This window comes from Notechis scutatus, chromosome 2, assembly GCF_049901735.1.
Source record: "Notechis scutatus isolate UNSWTSFEM ecotype Mainland chromosome 2, rNotScu1.2, whole genome shotgun sequence".
Lineage (NCBI taxonomy): Eukaryota > Metazoa > Chordata > Lepidosauria > Squamata > Elapidae > Notechis > Notechis scutatus.
Genome location: NC_142010.1, coordinates 259,453,562 through 259,468,191, shown reverse-complemented (window position 1 = coordinate 259,468,191; position 14,630 = coordinate 259,453,562). Strand labels below are relative to the sequence as shown.

Genomic DNA, 14,630 nt, shown 5'->3' with positions numbered 1-14,630 from the left:
AGCTGGCCAGCCCCCAGTCCTGTTCCTCTCACCCTTCAGTAGTGGTTCTTGGAGGTGCTGATCGCCGATGCCAGGGAACAGAGGTCTAAGGAAGTCCCTCGGATTCAAAGGTCCGATGGCGCCTGGGATGTTCCCCACAACTCACCGATACTCTGGCAGTCGGGATGGACCCCTCCAGAGGGCCTCAGGGCCCCTAGAGTCCCGGCGGAGTCGCCATTAAATGTAGCAGCACGTCATATGTCTGAGACAGGACTCAAGACCACGGAAAAGGTGGAGGAAATCAGGTTTATTGCGCAACACGTTCAGAGCATTAGCATGACAGATTCTGAACCCCCAGCTGCATCTGGGGTGGTTTCTTTATACCCAGAATGACCTCATCATAGGTCTGGGCGTTTACCTTTAACACTTTCACAAATTACGGTCAACTGATTATACACGCATCTTAGGACAGATAAATGCAATATCCTGTGTTACGGCAGGAACACAAAAAGAGGATATGTTTTTCTTGCTTATTCTGTTATCTTACACCAACAGTAATTTTCCATCCCCATCCTTAGTTGCAAGAGAAGCAGAGCTTTACTTCCTTAAAATATAAGATCCTTATTTTCGCAACAAACAAAATACAGAAGTAAATGTGACCCTGAGTTGGTTCTAACTTATGACCTAGATTTCTATAATGTCCATATTTTATATGCCTTAATTGGTCCTGCTTCAGCAGGAGGCCATGGAGGGTGAAAACGAAGCACAAGGGACCTCAAGCGGCCTGTTTTAGTCGCCAGAAGCGCCACAGGCTGGTCTCTTGATATTTCCAGGCTGGCGCCATGGGCCAGATTTAAGCACCCTGATTCGGCCCATGGGCCTTGAGTTTGACCCCCCTGTTCTAGACCTACCACCATTCATTTAGTGATCGAAGTGACAACAAGCACTGAAAAAAATGACTTACAACTGTTTTTCACACACACGACCGGTACATGATCAAAATTGGGCAACGAAGCGTGTATTTATGATGGTGTCCGAGGGAAAGGGGTCCCTTCTGACAAGCAAAGTCAATGAGGAAGCCATGGAAAGCCCATCTTGCGGTCCAGCTCTGAGCAATTAAAACATCTCTTATCCATGCATGACTTTCTTGAAGACACCTGGCTGGCTCTAGGTGACATGGACCCCTGGCCTGGTCCAATATTAAGACTCCCTTGAGCTCCTGGTGTTCCACAAGAAATAGAAGTCAACAGCTTGTCCCAAAGGTGCTTCTTGAAGAGGCAACTGGATTTTCTGATTTTTCTTGGAAGACATGTCACTACTCATCCAAGAAGCTTCTTCAGCTTTATTCCTCCACCATTCAGTCAGAACTGAAGAAGTTTCTTGGATGAGAAGTGAAAAAATCAAGGAAAAAAATCAGAAAATCAAGTTGCGCCTTGAAAAAAAGCACCTTTGGGACAATTATGACCTGGAGGACAGAGAATCTCCATAGACAAGTCAACAGCGTCTTCTCTAAACATCACTGCCCTCTGGTGGCAACCTGGAGTTTCTCAGGACCAGAGATTGACCAAGTGCTGAGATAGTTTGAACCTTGGTTGATCGATCGATTATGTGCCATCAAGTCACCGTTGACTCTTGGCAACCAGATGATGATGATGATGACGATGACGATGATGATGATACCACTCAGGTGTGTCCAATTCTTGGTGATTTTATGGGCCAGATCTTCCTAACTTGCACTGCTTCCTTGAATTGTTCTATGCTCTGGTTGGTTTCAGCTTTGATGGAATCCATCCATGGCGTTCTTTTACCGATAACTCTTGCAAATATAATTGCTTTTTCCAGTGAATTCTCCTGCAGTAACATGACCAAAGTAAGTGAGATGCAGTTTTGTGCATTTGTACCTTCCAGTGACCTATCTGAAGTTATGCACCCCAGTACTTGCTTATAAATCAACTTTGCTGTCCCATGTTAGCATCCACATGGATAGATTTTAACTCCATGTCCTTCACCTGGCCTCCATCACTGCTGTAACTCAATCCCCTGTGCTACTAGTTGTCTTCTTCTTCTCTTTCCTTCCACCTTCTCTATCATTAGAGACTTCTCCAGGGAGGGTCTTCACATCATGTGTCCAAAGCGCAGGGTCCTTGCCTTACAACCGTTTGTTTAGTGCCCTTTTGAAATTACACCATCAAAAAAAGTGACCTACGACTGCTTTCTCATTTATGACCATTACAGCATCCCCATGGTCACATGATCAAAATTCAGAAGCTTGGTCACTGACACTGATATTTATGACAGTTGATCACTGACTCACGTTTATGACGGTTGCAGTGTCCCAGAGTCACGTGATCAGAATGGAACAACTTGCCACAGCCAACTCGCTGCGCCCAACTCACTATGGCGAACGTGCAGTGGAACAATTTAACAATTACATTTAATTATTTAAACATATTTTTTTTTAAAAAAAGATATTATAATTTTTGCAATTTGCATTTCATTCTGTCCATCCTTTTGCATCCTTTCATTCAGTGGTGGGATTCAAAAATTTTTACTACCGGTTTTGTGGGCATGGTGTGGCTTGATGGGTGCGGCAGGGGTAGGATATTCCTAAATCCCCATTCCCTCCCCACCCCACTAACCTGCTTTCCAGCTCCGTTCTCCTGTGCAGGGCAACAAAAGGAGACCCAGCCAATCAGCTGGGACTCGGGAGCCCTCCAACATACTCCATTTTTTTTTTCTCCTTCCTGAGCCCCAGGGAAGCCTTTTGGGAGCAAAAATGCCCCCCAGGGGGCTTCCCTGGGGCCCCAGAAGGCCCAAAAAATGGGGGGTGTGCTGTAAAAAATCCCACACCCACCCAGTCACATGGCCACACCCACCTAGCCACGCCCACAGAACCAGTTGTTACAAAATTTGAATCCCACCCCTGATGGAGTGCCTGTCACCTAACAAATTCACTCTCCGCCTAGCTTAAAAATAAGAAGTGGGTGGCTTATTCATTCCGTGGCTTTTTCTGCTCAGTCCCACATGATGACTTTTTCCTTGAAAGTCATTGGACCAGCCAACTTCCCTCATCTTTTCCAGGGTAAGGAAGAAAAAAAAAAAAACACCCTGGGCCTCTATTCTGCAGAACACAGGAGGACACGCTGAGGGAGTGTGGAGTCAATCCGATCAGTCCAGTCAGGAAGCAAGATTTTTTTTAGGGGAAATGGCTCATAAGATGGAAAGCCACCCATTTTTTCTCGCATGCTTGCTTTGCCTCTTTGACAAAGGTAAGTTTGCATGGGGGGACATTTCTTGACACGATAGCATGATGGACATGATTCCCATATTTAAGGGGGCTGCCCCCAGAAAGAGGGGGATCAAGCTATTCTTCGAAGCACCAGAAGGCAGGACGAGAAGCAATGGGTGGAAATTATCTATAGATAGATAGATAGATAGATAGATAGATAGATAGATAGATAGATAGATAGATAGATAGGATAGAGACAGATGATAGATAGATAGATAGATAGATAGATAGATAGATAGATAGATAGATAGATAGGATAGTAGACAGATGATAGATAGATAGATAGATAGATAGATAGATAGATAGATAGATAGATAGATAGATAGATATAGATAGATAGGATAGAGACAGATGATAGATAGATAGATAGATAGATAGATGATAGATAGATAGATAGATAGATAGATAGATAGATAGATAGATGATAGATAGATAGATAGATAGATAGATAGATAGATAGATAGATAGATAGATAGATAGATAGATGATAGATAGATAGATAGATAGATAGATAGATAGATAGATAGATAGATAGATAGATAGATAGATAGATAGATAGATAGGCAGGCAGCGGTAGATAGATAGATAATTAGATGATAGATAGATAGAAAGATAGATAGATAGATAGATAGATAGATAGATAGATAGATGATAGATAGATAGATAGATAGATAGATAGATAGATAGATAGATAGATAGATAGATAGATGATAGATAGATAGATAGATAGAGATAGATAGATAGATAGATAGATAGATAGATAGATAGATAGATAGATAGATAGATAGATAGATAGATAGATAGATAGATAGATAGACAGACAGACAGACAGACAGACAGGCAGGCAGGCAGGCAGGCAGACGTGTGTGTGAGTGAGCGAGAGAGAGAGAGGATAAATGATTAGATAGATCAATAGACAGAAAAGAGGTGTGTGTGTCTGTGTGAGTGAGTGAGTGAGTGAGTGAGAGAGAGATAAAGGATAAATGATAAATGATAGATAGATATGGATGGATAGATAGATAGATAGATAGATGTGTGTGTGTGTGAGAGAGAGAGAGAGGATACATGATAGATAAATATATGATAGATAGATATAAATGTGTATGTGTGTGTGTGAGAGAAAGAGAGACGATAAATGATAGATGGTAGGTTGGTAGGTAGAGAGGGGGGAGGGAGGGAGAGGGAGAGGGAGAGGGAGAGAAGAGAGAGGGGAGGAGAAAGAGATGATTGGTAGATAGGCAGTCAGGCAGACAAACAGAGGAATTCTGGGAGTTGTCCACAAAACCTAAAGACAAGTCTACAAGACCTAAAGTTGCCAAGCTTGGACACCCCTGCTTTATCACAATATCACAGAAGTTCTGCAGCTGATGTTTTTCTCAACTCTGCCCTACGACTTTGTTGTAGTTGTCGTAGTTGTTGCTGTTGTTGTTTAAAAAAAGCGAATGAACTAGAAATCCAATGAACCGCCCCTAGGCAGTTTAAGCGGAGCATTGCACGGTGTACCAAAAAGCCCCGTTTTCTTTTGGCAACGGAAGCCCTGCCTGACGACCTGCTTTTGCTCCTAAGGCGCGTCTTCCAAAGGGTGGTCCATGCACGTCCCATCGGAGGTCGTGGGTGAGGTGGGCAAGTCCGTGGCCCTGCCCTGCACGTTCACGCATCCCCACAAGATGTACGACAAGGCCCTGACCACCATTTGGCGCGTGAGGGAGCCGTTCGACGGGTCGGTGGTGTTCAAGTGCATCACCCAAAGCTCAAGCGATATCTGCAGGGTTACGGTTGGCTTGAAGAACCGGTACAAGCTCCTGGGCAACCCCAGACAGAACAACCTCTCGCTCCAAATCGAGAACCTGAACTGGAATGACACCAACCGCTACTTCTGCCGGGTTGAGTTCTCGGGAGACATCCATGACAAGTACGAGAGCCGGTTGGGGATCCATCTTCGCCTCGTAGGTGAGAAGATGTGAAATAAAGTGAGGGGGGTGCCTGCCCAGGGGAACGAGGAAGAGACGGACACAGGAAAAAGGAACTAGGCGAGCCCACCTCTCAGCGAGGGTTCCCGAGACCCCCGTGACCCTTCGGGCAATGGCTGCACATTTCTGTTTGTGGGTTGTGCCCGAAGGTTTTAATGTGGCCCTGGAAAGATTGACATAGCTGCCACAGTGCCTGGGCGTGGAACTGGGTGTTGCCTTCAACAAGGCTGAATATTCATGGTGGAGTCCTTGGTGCTCGCTGAGCTTGGTGGTTTTCATGCAGATGTTTCGTTACCCAACTAGGAAGCATCATCAGTGCTAGAAGGGAGTGGGGTTTGTGGCGAGGAGGAGGAGGAGGAGGAGGAGGAGGAGGAGGAGGAGGAGGAGGAGGAGGAGGAGGAGGAGGAGGAGGAGGAGGAGGAGGAGGAGGAGGAAGATGACGACTATAGGATCCTTGGTGCTCTCTGAGCTTGGTTGTTTTTGTGCAGATGTTTCGTTACCCAACTAGGAAGCATCATCAGTGGAAGAAGAAGAAGAAGAAGAAGAAGAAGAAGAAGAAGAAGAAGAAGAAGAAGAAGAAGAAGAAGAAGAAGAAGAAGAAGAAGAAGAAGAAGAAGAAGAAGAAGAAGAAGAAGAAGAAGAAGAAGAAGAAGAAGAAGAAGAAGAAGAAGAGGAGGAGGAGGAGGAGGAGGAGGAGGAGGAGGAGGAGGAGGAGGAGGAGGAGGAGGAGGAGGAGGAGGAGGAGGAGGAGGAGGAGGAGGACGATAGGATCCTTGGTGCTTTCTGAGCTTGATTGCTTTTGTTTTTGTGCAACTAGGAAGTATCATCAGTGCTAGAAGCGAGTGGGGTTTGTGGCAAGGAGGAGGAGGAGGAGGAGGAGGAGGAGGAGGATTATAGGAGTCTTGGTGCTATTTGAGCTTGGTTGGTTTCTTGCAGACATTTCATTACCCAACTAGTGGGGTTTGCAAGGCACTACCAAGAAGAAAACAACATTTGCGCCAATACTAACAGGGCAAGCCTAAACGGATAGCAAACCTCACTCCCTTCTAGTGCTGATGATGTCACTTAGTTGGGTCATGAAACATCTGCAAGAAAACCAACAGACTCAGACAGCACCAAGGACCCTGAGCTACAAATATTCTTTTCTATTGATATTCCTAGTTACATAACTTGATCTCATTCTGGAATTAACCGATTGGAGTGTAATCTTATCCAAATGGCAACGTGCTAAGCCAACAGGAGAACGCTCATCCCAAATTAAAACGAGACAGCTTGTTCCGCAGGATTCTCTCTTTATTTTATTGCCTTGATTAAAGATATTGTCTGAATGCAGTTCATGTGTATGTATAAGAAAGAGATTGGAAAAGAGGTGGAGTCCATTTGCTTTTCCTTCTGTTTCTGAGCAATGGGGTGAATGAGGGGTCCTTGGTGCCCTCTGAGATTGCTTGTTTTCTTGTAGACTTTTCAGCAACAGTCAGCACTGATGATGTTACCTAGTTGGGTCAAGAAATGTCTGCAAGAAAACAACCAAGTTCAGAGAACACCAAGGATCCCATAATCCTCCTCCTCCTCCTCCTCCTCCTCCTCCTCCTCCTCCTCCTCCTCCTCCTCCTCCTCCTCCTCCTCTTGCCTTTCTCTTCTTCCTCCTCCTCCCTGCAAACCCCAGTCCTTTTAGCATTGATGATGTTACCTAGTTGGGTCAAGAAATGTCTGCAGGAAAACAACCAAGCTCAGAGAGCACCAAGGACCTCTCATGTCAACCTTGAGCTACAAATATTCTATTTAATGGAATGAATTTTCCCTCCAGAGCAAAGGGGCCAGAGAGAGCTAAGTTTGCATGTAAGCACTGTGCTCTGTTTGTGGCATAGTTAGGCATACATTTATAATATTTCAGACTTCATGATTTATATTTTTATGTCTTGTGGTTTTTTTTTTATTGAAATGTGATGTGAACATGCCTTATGATAAATAATAATAACGTAGCATAATATGTTGTATGAATCCAGCTCTTTATAGCATATCCAATAATCTAAAGCAAAGGAAGCCATGATTTACAGCATTCCATTTTGCTTTACTCAATCAATCAATCAATCAATCAATCAATCAACCAATCAATAATTGAAAACATCCGTAGCTTGGTGCAGTGCCTGAACTTCAAAAATAGGACCAGGTAGTATCCAGAAGCCACAAATTTAGCCTATATTCAAACTAATTTTAAAAACTATCAAGTAAGTTGTAATAAGTTCTCCATGCTGGTTGGGGAATTCTGGGAGTTGAAGTCCATGCATCTTAAAGTTGCCATGGTTGACAAAAGCTAAAAGAAGGGAGGTGCCAGGATTCTGGAAGTTACCCCCATTTAAATCATGAGTCTCGAGCCAAACTTCCAAAACTTCTAAAGGATTTATTGGGGGTTAACATGTCCGGCATTGCCTGGATGTAGCTGACTCTGAGATACGTAATTCATTGTCACCCTTGACCCTGGTTCCCACCCCCCACCCCCCGCCGGGATGTATCATAATTCCTATTCTCCAATGGGACACATCCCTAGCCCAGAGTCATCAATCATGCTTTCCAGTTAGGGCAGAAATTTCAGTCACCTAGTTGCTATCTTTGAAAACTATTTATGGAATGCACTTTTGGTTTGGCTGCTGTACTGCTCCCCCTTCCCTTTCTGTTGGCAACTCTAAAAAGACCAGAGAAATATTTTATGAGTTGACAGGAGGGACTATCTTACAAATGATAACATCCTGAGTACTAATAATTTATGGTTCCTATCTTTGGATTTTCTGCAGCTGCTCCCAGGATTATAAATATCTCTGTCCAAGCTGGGCAGGACCATGACCTCCGTGCCAAGTGCACGGCCGAAGGTGAGCCGCTGCCCACGCTGATGTGGGCTGGTCCCCTGTCTGGAAATGCCACCTCAGTGTCCAGCACAGGCCACCAGATCACCAAGGAGCTTCAGCACCTGTCTCATGACGGGAAATACACCTGTGTGGCCACCAACAGCCACGGCAGAGCAGAGGGCACAGTCTACTTCTACAAGTTCAAAGCTGGAAGTGGGTCCTGGATCATGATTCTCTTGTACGTAGCTTTGGGGATCAAGTTCATGGCCCTACTGGTGATCTTAGGGATTGGGGCCTTCTGCAAGGGAGGTAGGTATCGCTCGTTTAATTGCCTGTGACAGCTGTGTAGATCAATGGTCGCCGACCAGCGGGCCGGGGCCCACTGGTGGTCTGCGAGAAAATTTTGGTGGTTCACAGAGAAATGTCCCCCCACAAAAAAGCAATTAATCCAGGCTGCGTGGGAACACAAGGCTACACTGCCCACATGGCCCACCCACCCGCTGACCCCCACCCTTCGGCCGAGCACAAACCTTACCTTGAGTAGAGCCACACGAGCTGGAGGTAAGACCAACGGCGGGGGAGGGAAATCCGTCCCGGGGTGGCTTGCTGACATTGGTGGGAAAGTCAGTTCCATATGCCAGAGCTGCAGTAGTCACAGGACTGGCCCTTTGGTCATCCCGGAGCAGCTCCTCCAGTCCATGGCAGGCCGGTGCACCCGGGTGGGGGAGCAGCTGCTCCAGGATGACCAAAGGGCCAGTCCTATGACTACTGCAGCTCTGGAATATGGGACCGACTTTCCCACCACCATCAGCAAGCCACCGTCAGTCAAAATTCATATTAGTGGTCCACGGGATTTAAAATTATGAGTTTGGTGGTCCCTGAGTTCCAAAAGGTTGGCGACCCCTGATGTAGATCAAGAGAGGGCAGGCTTGGCTTGAGTTCAAGCAGCCAGTAAACCCCAATGTTGGATCTCTGACTTAGTTGGAGCTGATTCAGTAAACCATGGTACAGTCGCTCCTTGTTTAGTGACCACTTCATTTTGCGATCATTCACAAAGATGATAGTAATTTTAAAAAATCATTTTCCCAACCAATGCATGTATTTAGCACCGAATTTCATGTGCCTGGTAACGAACGCCCCCCAGAGTGAAATAATTAAAGTCTTGTCAGTTTCAGGCAGCAGCCAGCTCAGAGCTGAGCTTGTTAGTTTGCGGTGAGGAGCAGTGTGCTGTGAAGAAAAGTAGATCAGGAAGAGCTGGCACAACCATTATGTTTCACCATCAAGTTGTTGGAATGGAATGTCAACTTTAAACACGGCGTGGTTTTATAATGAACTAGTTGATGTGTTATTTGAATCCAGAAAGGGTACAGGTAGTCTTCGATGTACAACTACAACGGAGCCCAAAATTTCTGTTGTTAAGTCAGACATTTGTTAAGTGAGTTTTGCCCCATTTTATGACCTGTGCACTACTTGTACTGCCAATGATACGTAGCATTACTAGTTTAAGCAGCACCTAAACCACAATTTGGGTTTGTTTGACTTAGTGCAAGGGTCCCCAACCTCTGGACCACAGTCCACTACCAGGCCATGACCTATTCACAACCAGGCCACGAGTGGTGGGCCAGCACACACATTCAGCACACACACAGCCCAACTCACACGAGCAGCAGGCACACACACACACACACACACACACACACAGCCTGACTTGCACAGGTGGTGGGAGCCAGCGCTTGCAGCCCCATTCACACAAGCGGTGGGCATGTCCCTGTTCCTCACGCAAAACCATGCCTTCTTCCCCACCTCCCACTGGGAAGGTTGGGGAAGGCTGGCTTAGTGCATTGTGTAAACACCATTGCGGTTTATGAACTGTGGCTTATATACAGGACCAAATATTTGCATGAACAGTTCTCACCGGTCAGTTGCAATTTACCAATATGTTAAGCTTGGTGAATTTTAACCTTTTCACTTTTCTAGCGTGGTGTTTGGTGTGGACACAATCTATTTGGTTGGTTGGTTGTTGTCATGCCCTAGAATATAACTTTTATATACTGTTGTTGCTCTCTAGCCCCATCTAGTGGCTGGAGGGACAAATAGGCCCCAACTTACGATCTTTATATACTGTTGTTGCTCTCTAGCCCCATCTAATGGCCGGAGGGACAAATAGGCCCCAACATGCCATCTTTATATACTATTGTTGCCCTCTAGCCCCATCTAGTGGTTGGACAGACAAATACCAAATATATTGTTTGAAGCTGACCCAACCTCTTTACCCATCAGCCCGCACTCTCAAAACAAGTGCATGCTGGGAAGCAGACTCCATTTTCTTTGGTATTTGGAGAAGGCAGAAACACAAAGAAGAATCCATCTTAATCTGTGGCACATGGTCATCCAAGTACCAACCCACATCCCACACACAGAGCACTGCTGTTTCACCATATCCTGTTCTTTCAATAAAGTGTTCAGATCTACGCACATGATCTGTTTTATTGGAGGATAGGTGGGTTTAGCTGCATCTTGAGCTGCATGCAGACTAAAGTGTAGTGAGGACAGAACAGTTGTTCAGTTTAAGGGTGTTGGATGAAGACAGTCAACGTAGGATTATTTCAATGATTTGATGCAACTATAAAGATGGTAAATGTTGAGACAGAGACACAATGGCAAATTATCAGAGAACTAGCATATTTGTGCATCCTCTAAGCCAGAGTTCTCCAAACTTGGCAACTTTAAGACATGTGGACTTCAACTCCCAGAAGTGCACAATTCTTAAAGATGTCAAGTTTGGAGACCTCTGCTCTAACCAGTAATGTCCTACCACCTGGATTGAAGGATTATCTGGTGCTCAAGTTGAGCTATCCTCTTTTCAGCTGCAAAATATCTCATCCAAGCCCAGGGGCTTCAACCTTACTTCCAAAGTTAAATCCACAAGATCTTTCAAGGAAGAAAACCAACATATGGAAAACGAGGCTCTGATGTAGCCCCTTGTCCAATTTTTAGTTTTTTAAATGTGAAGAAACTAAATAATGTGGCCTATCAACTTTGATATGGAACCTGAAGAAAGAGCATAACTCAACGTTTTTTTATTTGCCTAACTCTTTAGTCTTGTGGATTTCAACTCCCAGAATTCTCCAGCCAGCATAGGGTTAGAGGATGCACAAGTATGCTACTTCTCTGATCATTTGCCATTGTGTCTGTGTCTCAACATTTATTATCCCTATAGCTGCATCAAATCATTGAAATAATCCTACGTTGACTGTCTTCACCCAACACCCCTAAACCGAACAACTGTGTGCAGCTCGACATGCAGCTAAACCTACCTATGCTGGCTGGAGAATTCTGGGAATTGAAGTCCACAGGTCTTAAAGTCATGAAGGTTGGACAACCTGTGATGTAACTTAACAAGGTCCTGGGCCATTTCAACCTTCTTAATATAATGTGCACGTAGGGATAGTTTAGCAAGAAATACATGCATATTTTTCCATTAGTTTTCTTACCTTTTGCATTACAGATAACTTTATGGTCCCAATCAGCTTTTCACGGTAAGAGCCTCTTGAGTCTCGTTTGAATAGAAGCACATTTCTAGAGGTTATTGATCTTGTGGCAGATTCCACAACTTAGATGGAAAAGGAGAGGGTTTGCTTTGCAGAATTTCAGTTAGACAGAGTTGCTATTTTTAACACTTGTGTTCCTAATAGGAAGCAGCCCACAACTAGACCTGGGCATGGTGTGGCTTGGTGGGCATGGCAGGAGAAGGATACTGCAAAATCCCCATTCCCACCCCACTCCTGGGGGAAGGATACTGCAAAATCCCCATTCCTGCCCCACCCCACCCCACTAACCTGCTTTCCAGCTCCGTTCTCCTGTGCAGGGCAACCAAAGGAGACCCAGCCAATCAACTGGGACTTGGGAGGCAGAGAAGAGATGAGGGTGGGGCCAGTCAGAGGTGGAATTGGCCGGTTCTTCGAACTACTCAAAATTACCATCACTGGTTCTCCAGTGGTCAGAACCTGCTGAATACCACCTCTGGATAGATAGATGATAGATGATAGATGGATGGATGGATGGATGGATGGATGGATGGATGGATGGATGGATGGATGGATAGATAGAGATAGATAAATAGGGATAGATAGATAGATAGATAGATAGATAGATAGATAGATAGATAGATAGATAGATAGATAGATAGAGATAGATAGAGATAGATAGATAGAGATAGATAGATAGATAGATAGATAGATAGATAGATAGATAGATAGATAGATAGATAGATAGATAGATAGATAGATAGATAGATAGATAGATAGATAGATAGATAGATAGATAGATAGATAGATAGATAGATAGATACCGTAGGCAGACAGACAGACAGATGATAGATCTATCATTGCCAGGAGTTCGATCCTGACCGGCTCAAGGTGGCTCAGCCTTCCATTCTTCTTCATCAGTAAGATGAGGACCCAGATTATTGTGGGCAAGAGGCTGACTCTGTAAACAGCTTAGCATGAATTAGGAGTCCCAAAAGGGCTTTTTCAAGAGGCACCTGGACTTTCTGTTTTTTTTTCTTTGGAGACGTTTCACTTCTCATCCAAGAAGCTCCTTCCACTCTCTTCCACCTTCTTGGATGAGAAGCGAAACGTCTTTAAAGAAAAACCAGAAAATCCAGGTGCCTCTTGAAAAAAAGCCCCTTTGGGACTCCTAATTCATGCTAACTCAAAACTAGTCAAGGAACTCTGTAGTGGGCTAATAAAATTAAAACAACAATGTCAGGAGGTTCTAGAAGAGCCCATTCAAAATAGGGTCCAGCAGAACAGCTGAATTGATTCAATTAAATAAAAGGATTCTCCTTCTAGAACAGAACTCTGAGGAATTCTGGGAATTGTGGACTTCAACTCCCAGAATTCCTCAGGCCGCATAGAATCCTGGGAGTCGAAGTCCACAAGTCTTCAAGTTGTCACGGTTGAACATCCCTGGTTCTAGAAGACCAGGCTATAGCTGGTCTTGAAGAACATTCTTCACCACAAATCTACTGCTATCTGAGAACATCCATGTGGTCTCCTGTCAACCCCATTCCACCATTGTGGGTTGTATTATTTATGATTTGGGGTTGACATGTCATTGATGGATGTTGACAAACCCCAAAAGCAACAATGGGAAATCCGTTCCTGGAGTTGTCAGAGGAGAGAAGGGGAGGAGGGACAAAATATTCCAGAGAGCACATTAATTTCTATTTTCTTGTCATAAAGCAACTCATGGCTTTCTACAGGGTTACTAATGAAATCCATTCCTTCAGGAAGCGGAAAGATCAGCATGACTGAGGCATCTAATTTGGGAAAACATGAATCATGGTTCCTTCTTAGAAGAGCAGAAAACAGAGAGCAGAAACTTGTTGCATGTCAGATATTCATCTTCTGCTTGGTTACAGCCTTCCAGGGAATAACAGCTTGTTCTTTTACGTTCACAACTTTATAAGTTAATTTTACAATTGAACAGCACTACCCTGTCTCCCATAGCAAAGAGTGGGAAGCTCATACACCACAAGAGGAACTGTAGCTGCACTAGGTAATGGATGAAGGGGTTTATGGTCTCTCTGGATCAGGGGTCTCCAACCTTGGCACCTTTCAGACTTGTGGACTTCAACTCCCTGAGGAATTTTGGGAGTTAAAGTCCACAAGTCTTTAAAGTTGCTAAGGTTGGAGATCCCTGATCTAGACCCTGGGTGAGGAACCCTGGCCCTTCTATGACTTGTGGACTTCAACCAATGGTGGGATTCAATTTTTTTTTTTTTTTACTACCGGTTCTATGGGCGAGCCTTGATGTGTTTACAGTTCGGCGGTTCGAATCCCTAGCACCGCGTAACGGAGTGAGCTCCCGTGACTTGTCCCAGCTTCTGCCAATCTAGCAGTTCGAAAGCATGTAAAAACTGCAAGTAGAAAAATAGGGACCCCTTTGGTGGGAAGGTAACAGCGTTCCGTGCACCTGCGGATGTTTAGTCATGCCGGCCACATGACCACGGAGACATCTTCGGACAGTGCTGGCTTTTCGGGTTTGAAACGGAGGTGAGCACCACCCCTAGAGCCAGAAACGACTAGCACATATGTTTGAGGGGAACCTTTACCTTTACTTTTTTACATATATGCTGCTAACATGGATGCTTTCGTTCACAGACAACCGAGGCAAGAATCTCCATATGAAAACCTCAATCGGAGAATCAACTCCATAAGTCAAAGTTTGTCTCCAGAATCTAGAGTAACACACCCTTGTTAAAAGATCCAATCTTTCGCTCACTCTTTCTCTTTCCATCTGAAGAAGGTGCCATTCCCCCCAAAAAAATACTGGAAGAAAATACAGAGGTGGCTTTTTGAGATTACAAAATATAAATTGAAATTGGAACCCGAAACATTTTTATTACGTATGATTAAAGGGGAATTTGAGAAATGATCAAAGATACCTTATTGTACACATTTTAACGGCAGCAAGAATCACGTTAAGCACAAAATTGGAAGGCTGATAAAATACCACCAGATGAAGTTTTGATTCAAAAAAATA

The 14,630-nt window shown here is 44.5% G+C and overlaps 1 protein-coding gene across 1 annotated transcript; it reads left to right on the top strand.

Annotated features, from left to right (window-relative positions):
- Nucleotides 1-3,122: 3,122 nt before the first annotated feature.
- Nucleotides 3,123-14,403, top strand: SIGLEC15 (sialic acid binding Ig like lectin 15). The gene is made up of 4 exons (XM_087954108.1): nt 3,123-3,248; nt 4,835-5,218; nt 8,031-8,390; nt 14,249-14,403. The coding sequence occupies exons 1-4, from the start codon at nt 3,185-3,187 to the stop codon at nt 14,302-14,304; spliced, it is 864 nt and encodes a 287-aa protein (XP_087810234.1). The 5' UTR covers nt 3,123-3,184; the 3' UTR covers nt 14,305-14,403.
- The last annotated feature ends 227 nt before the right edge of the window (nt 14,404-14,630 follow it).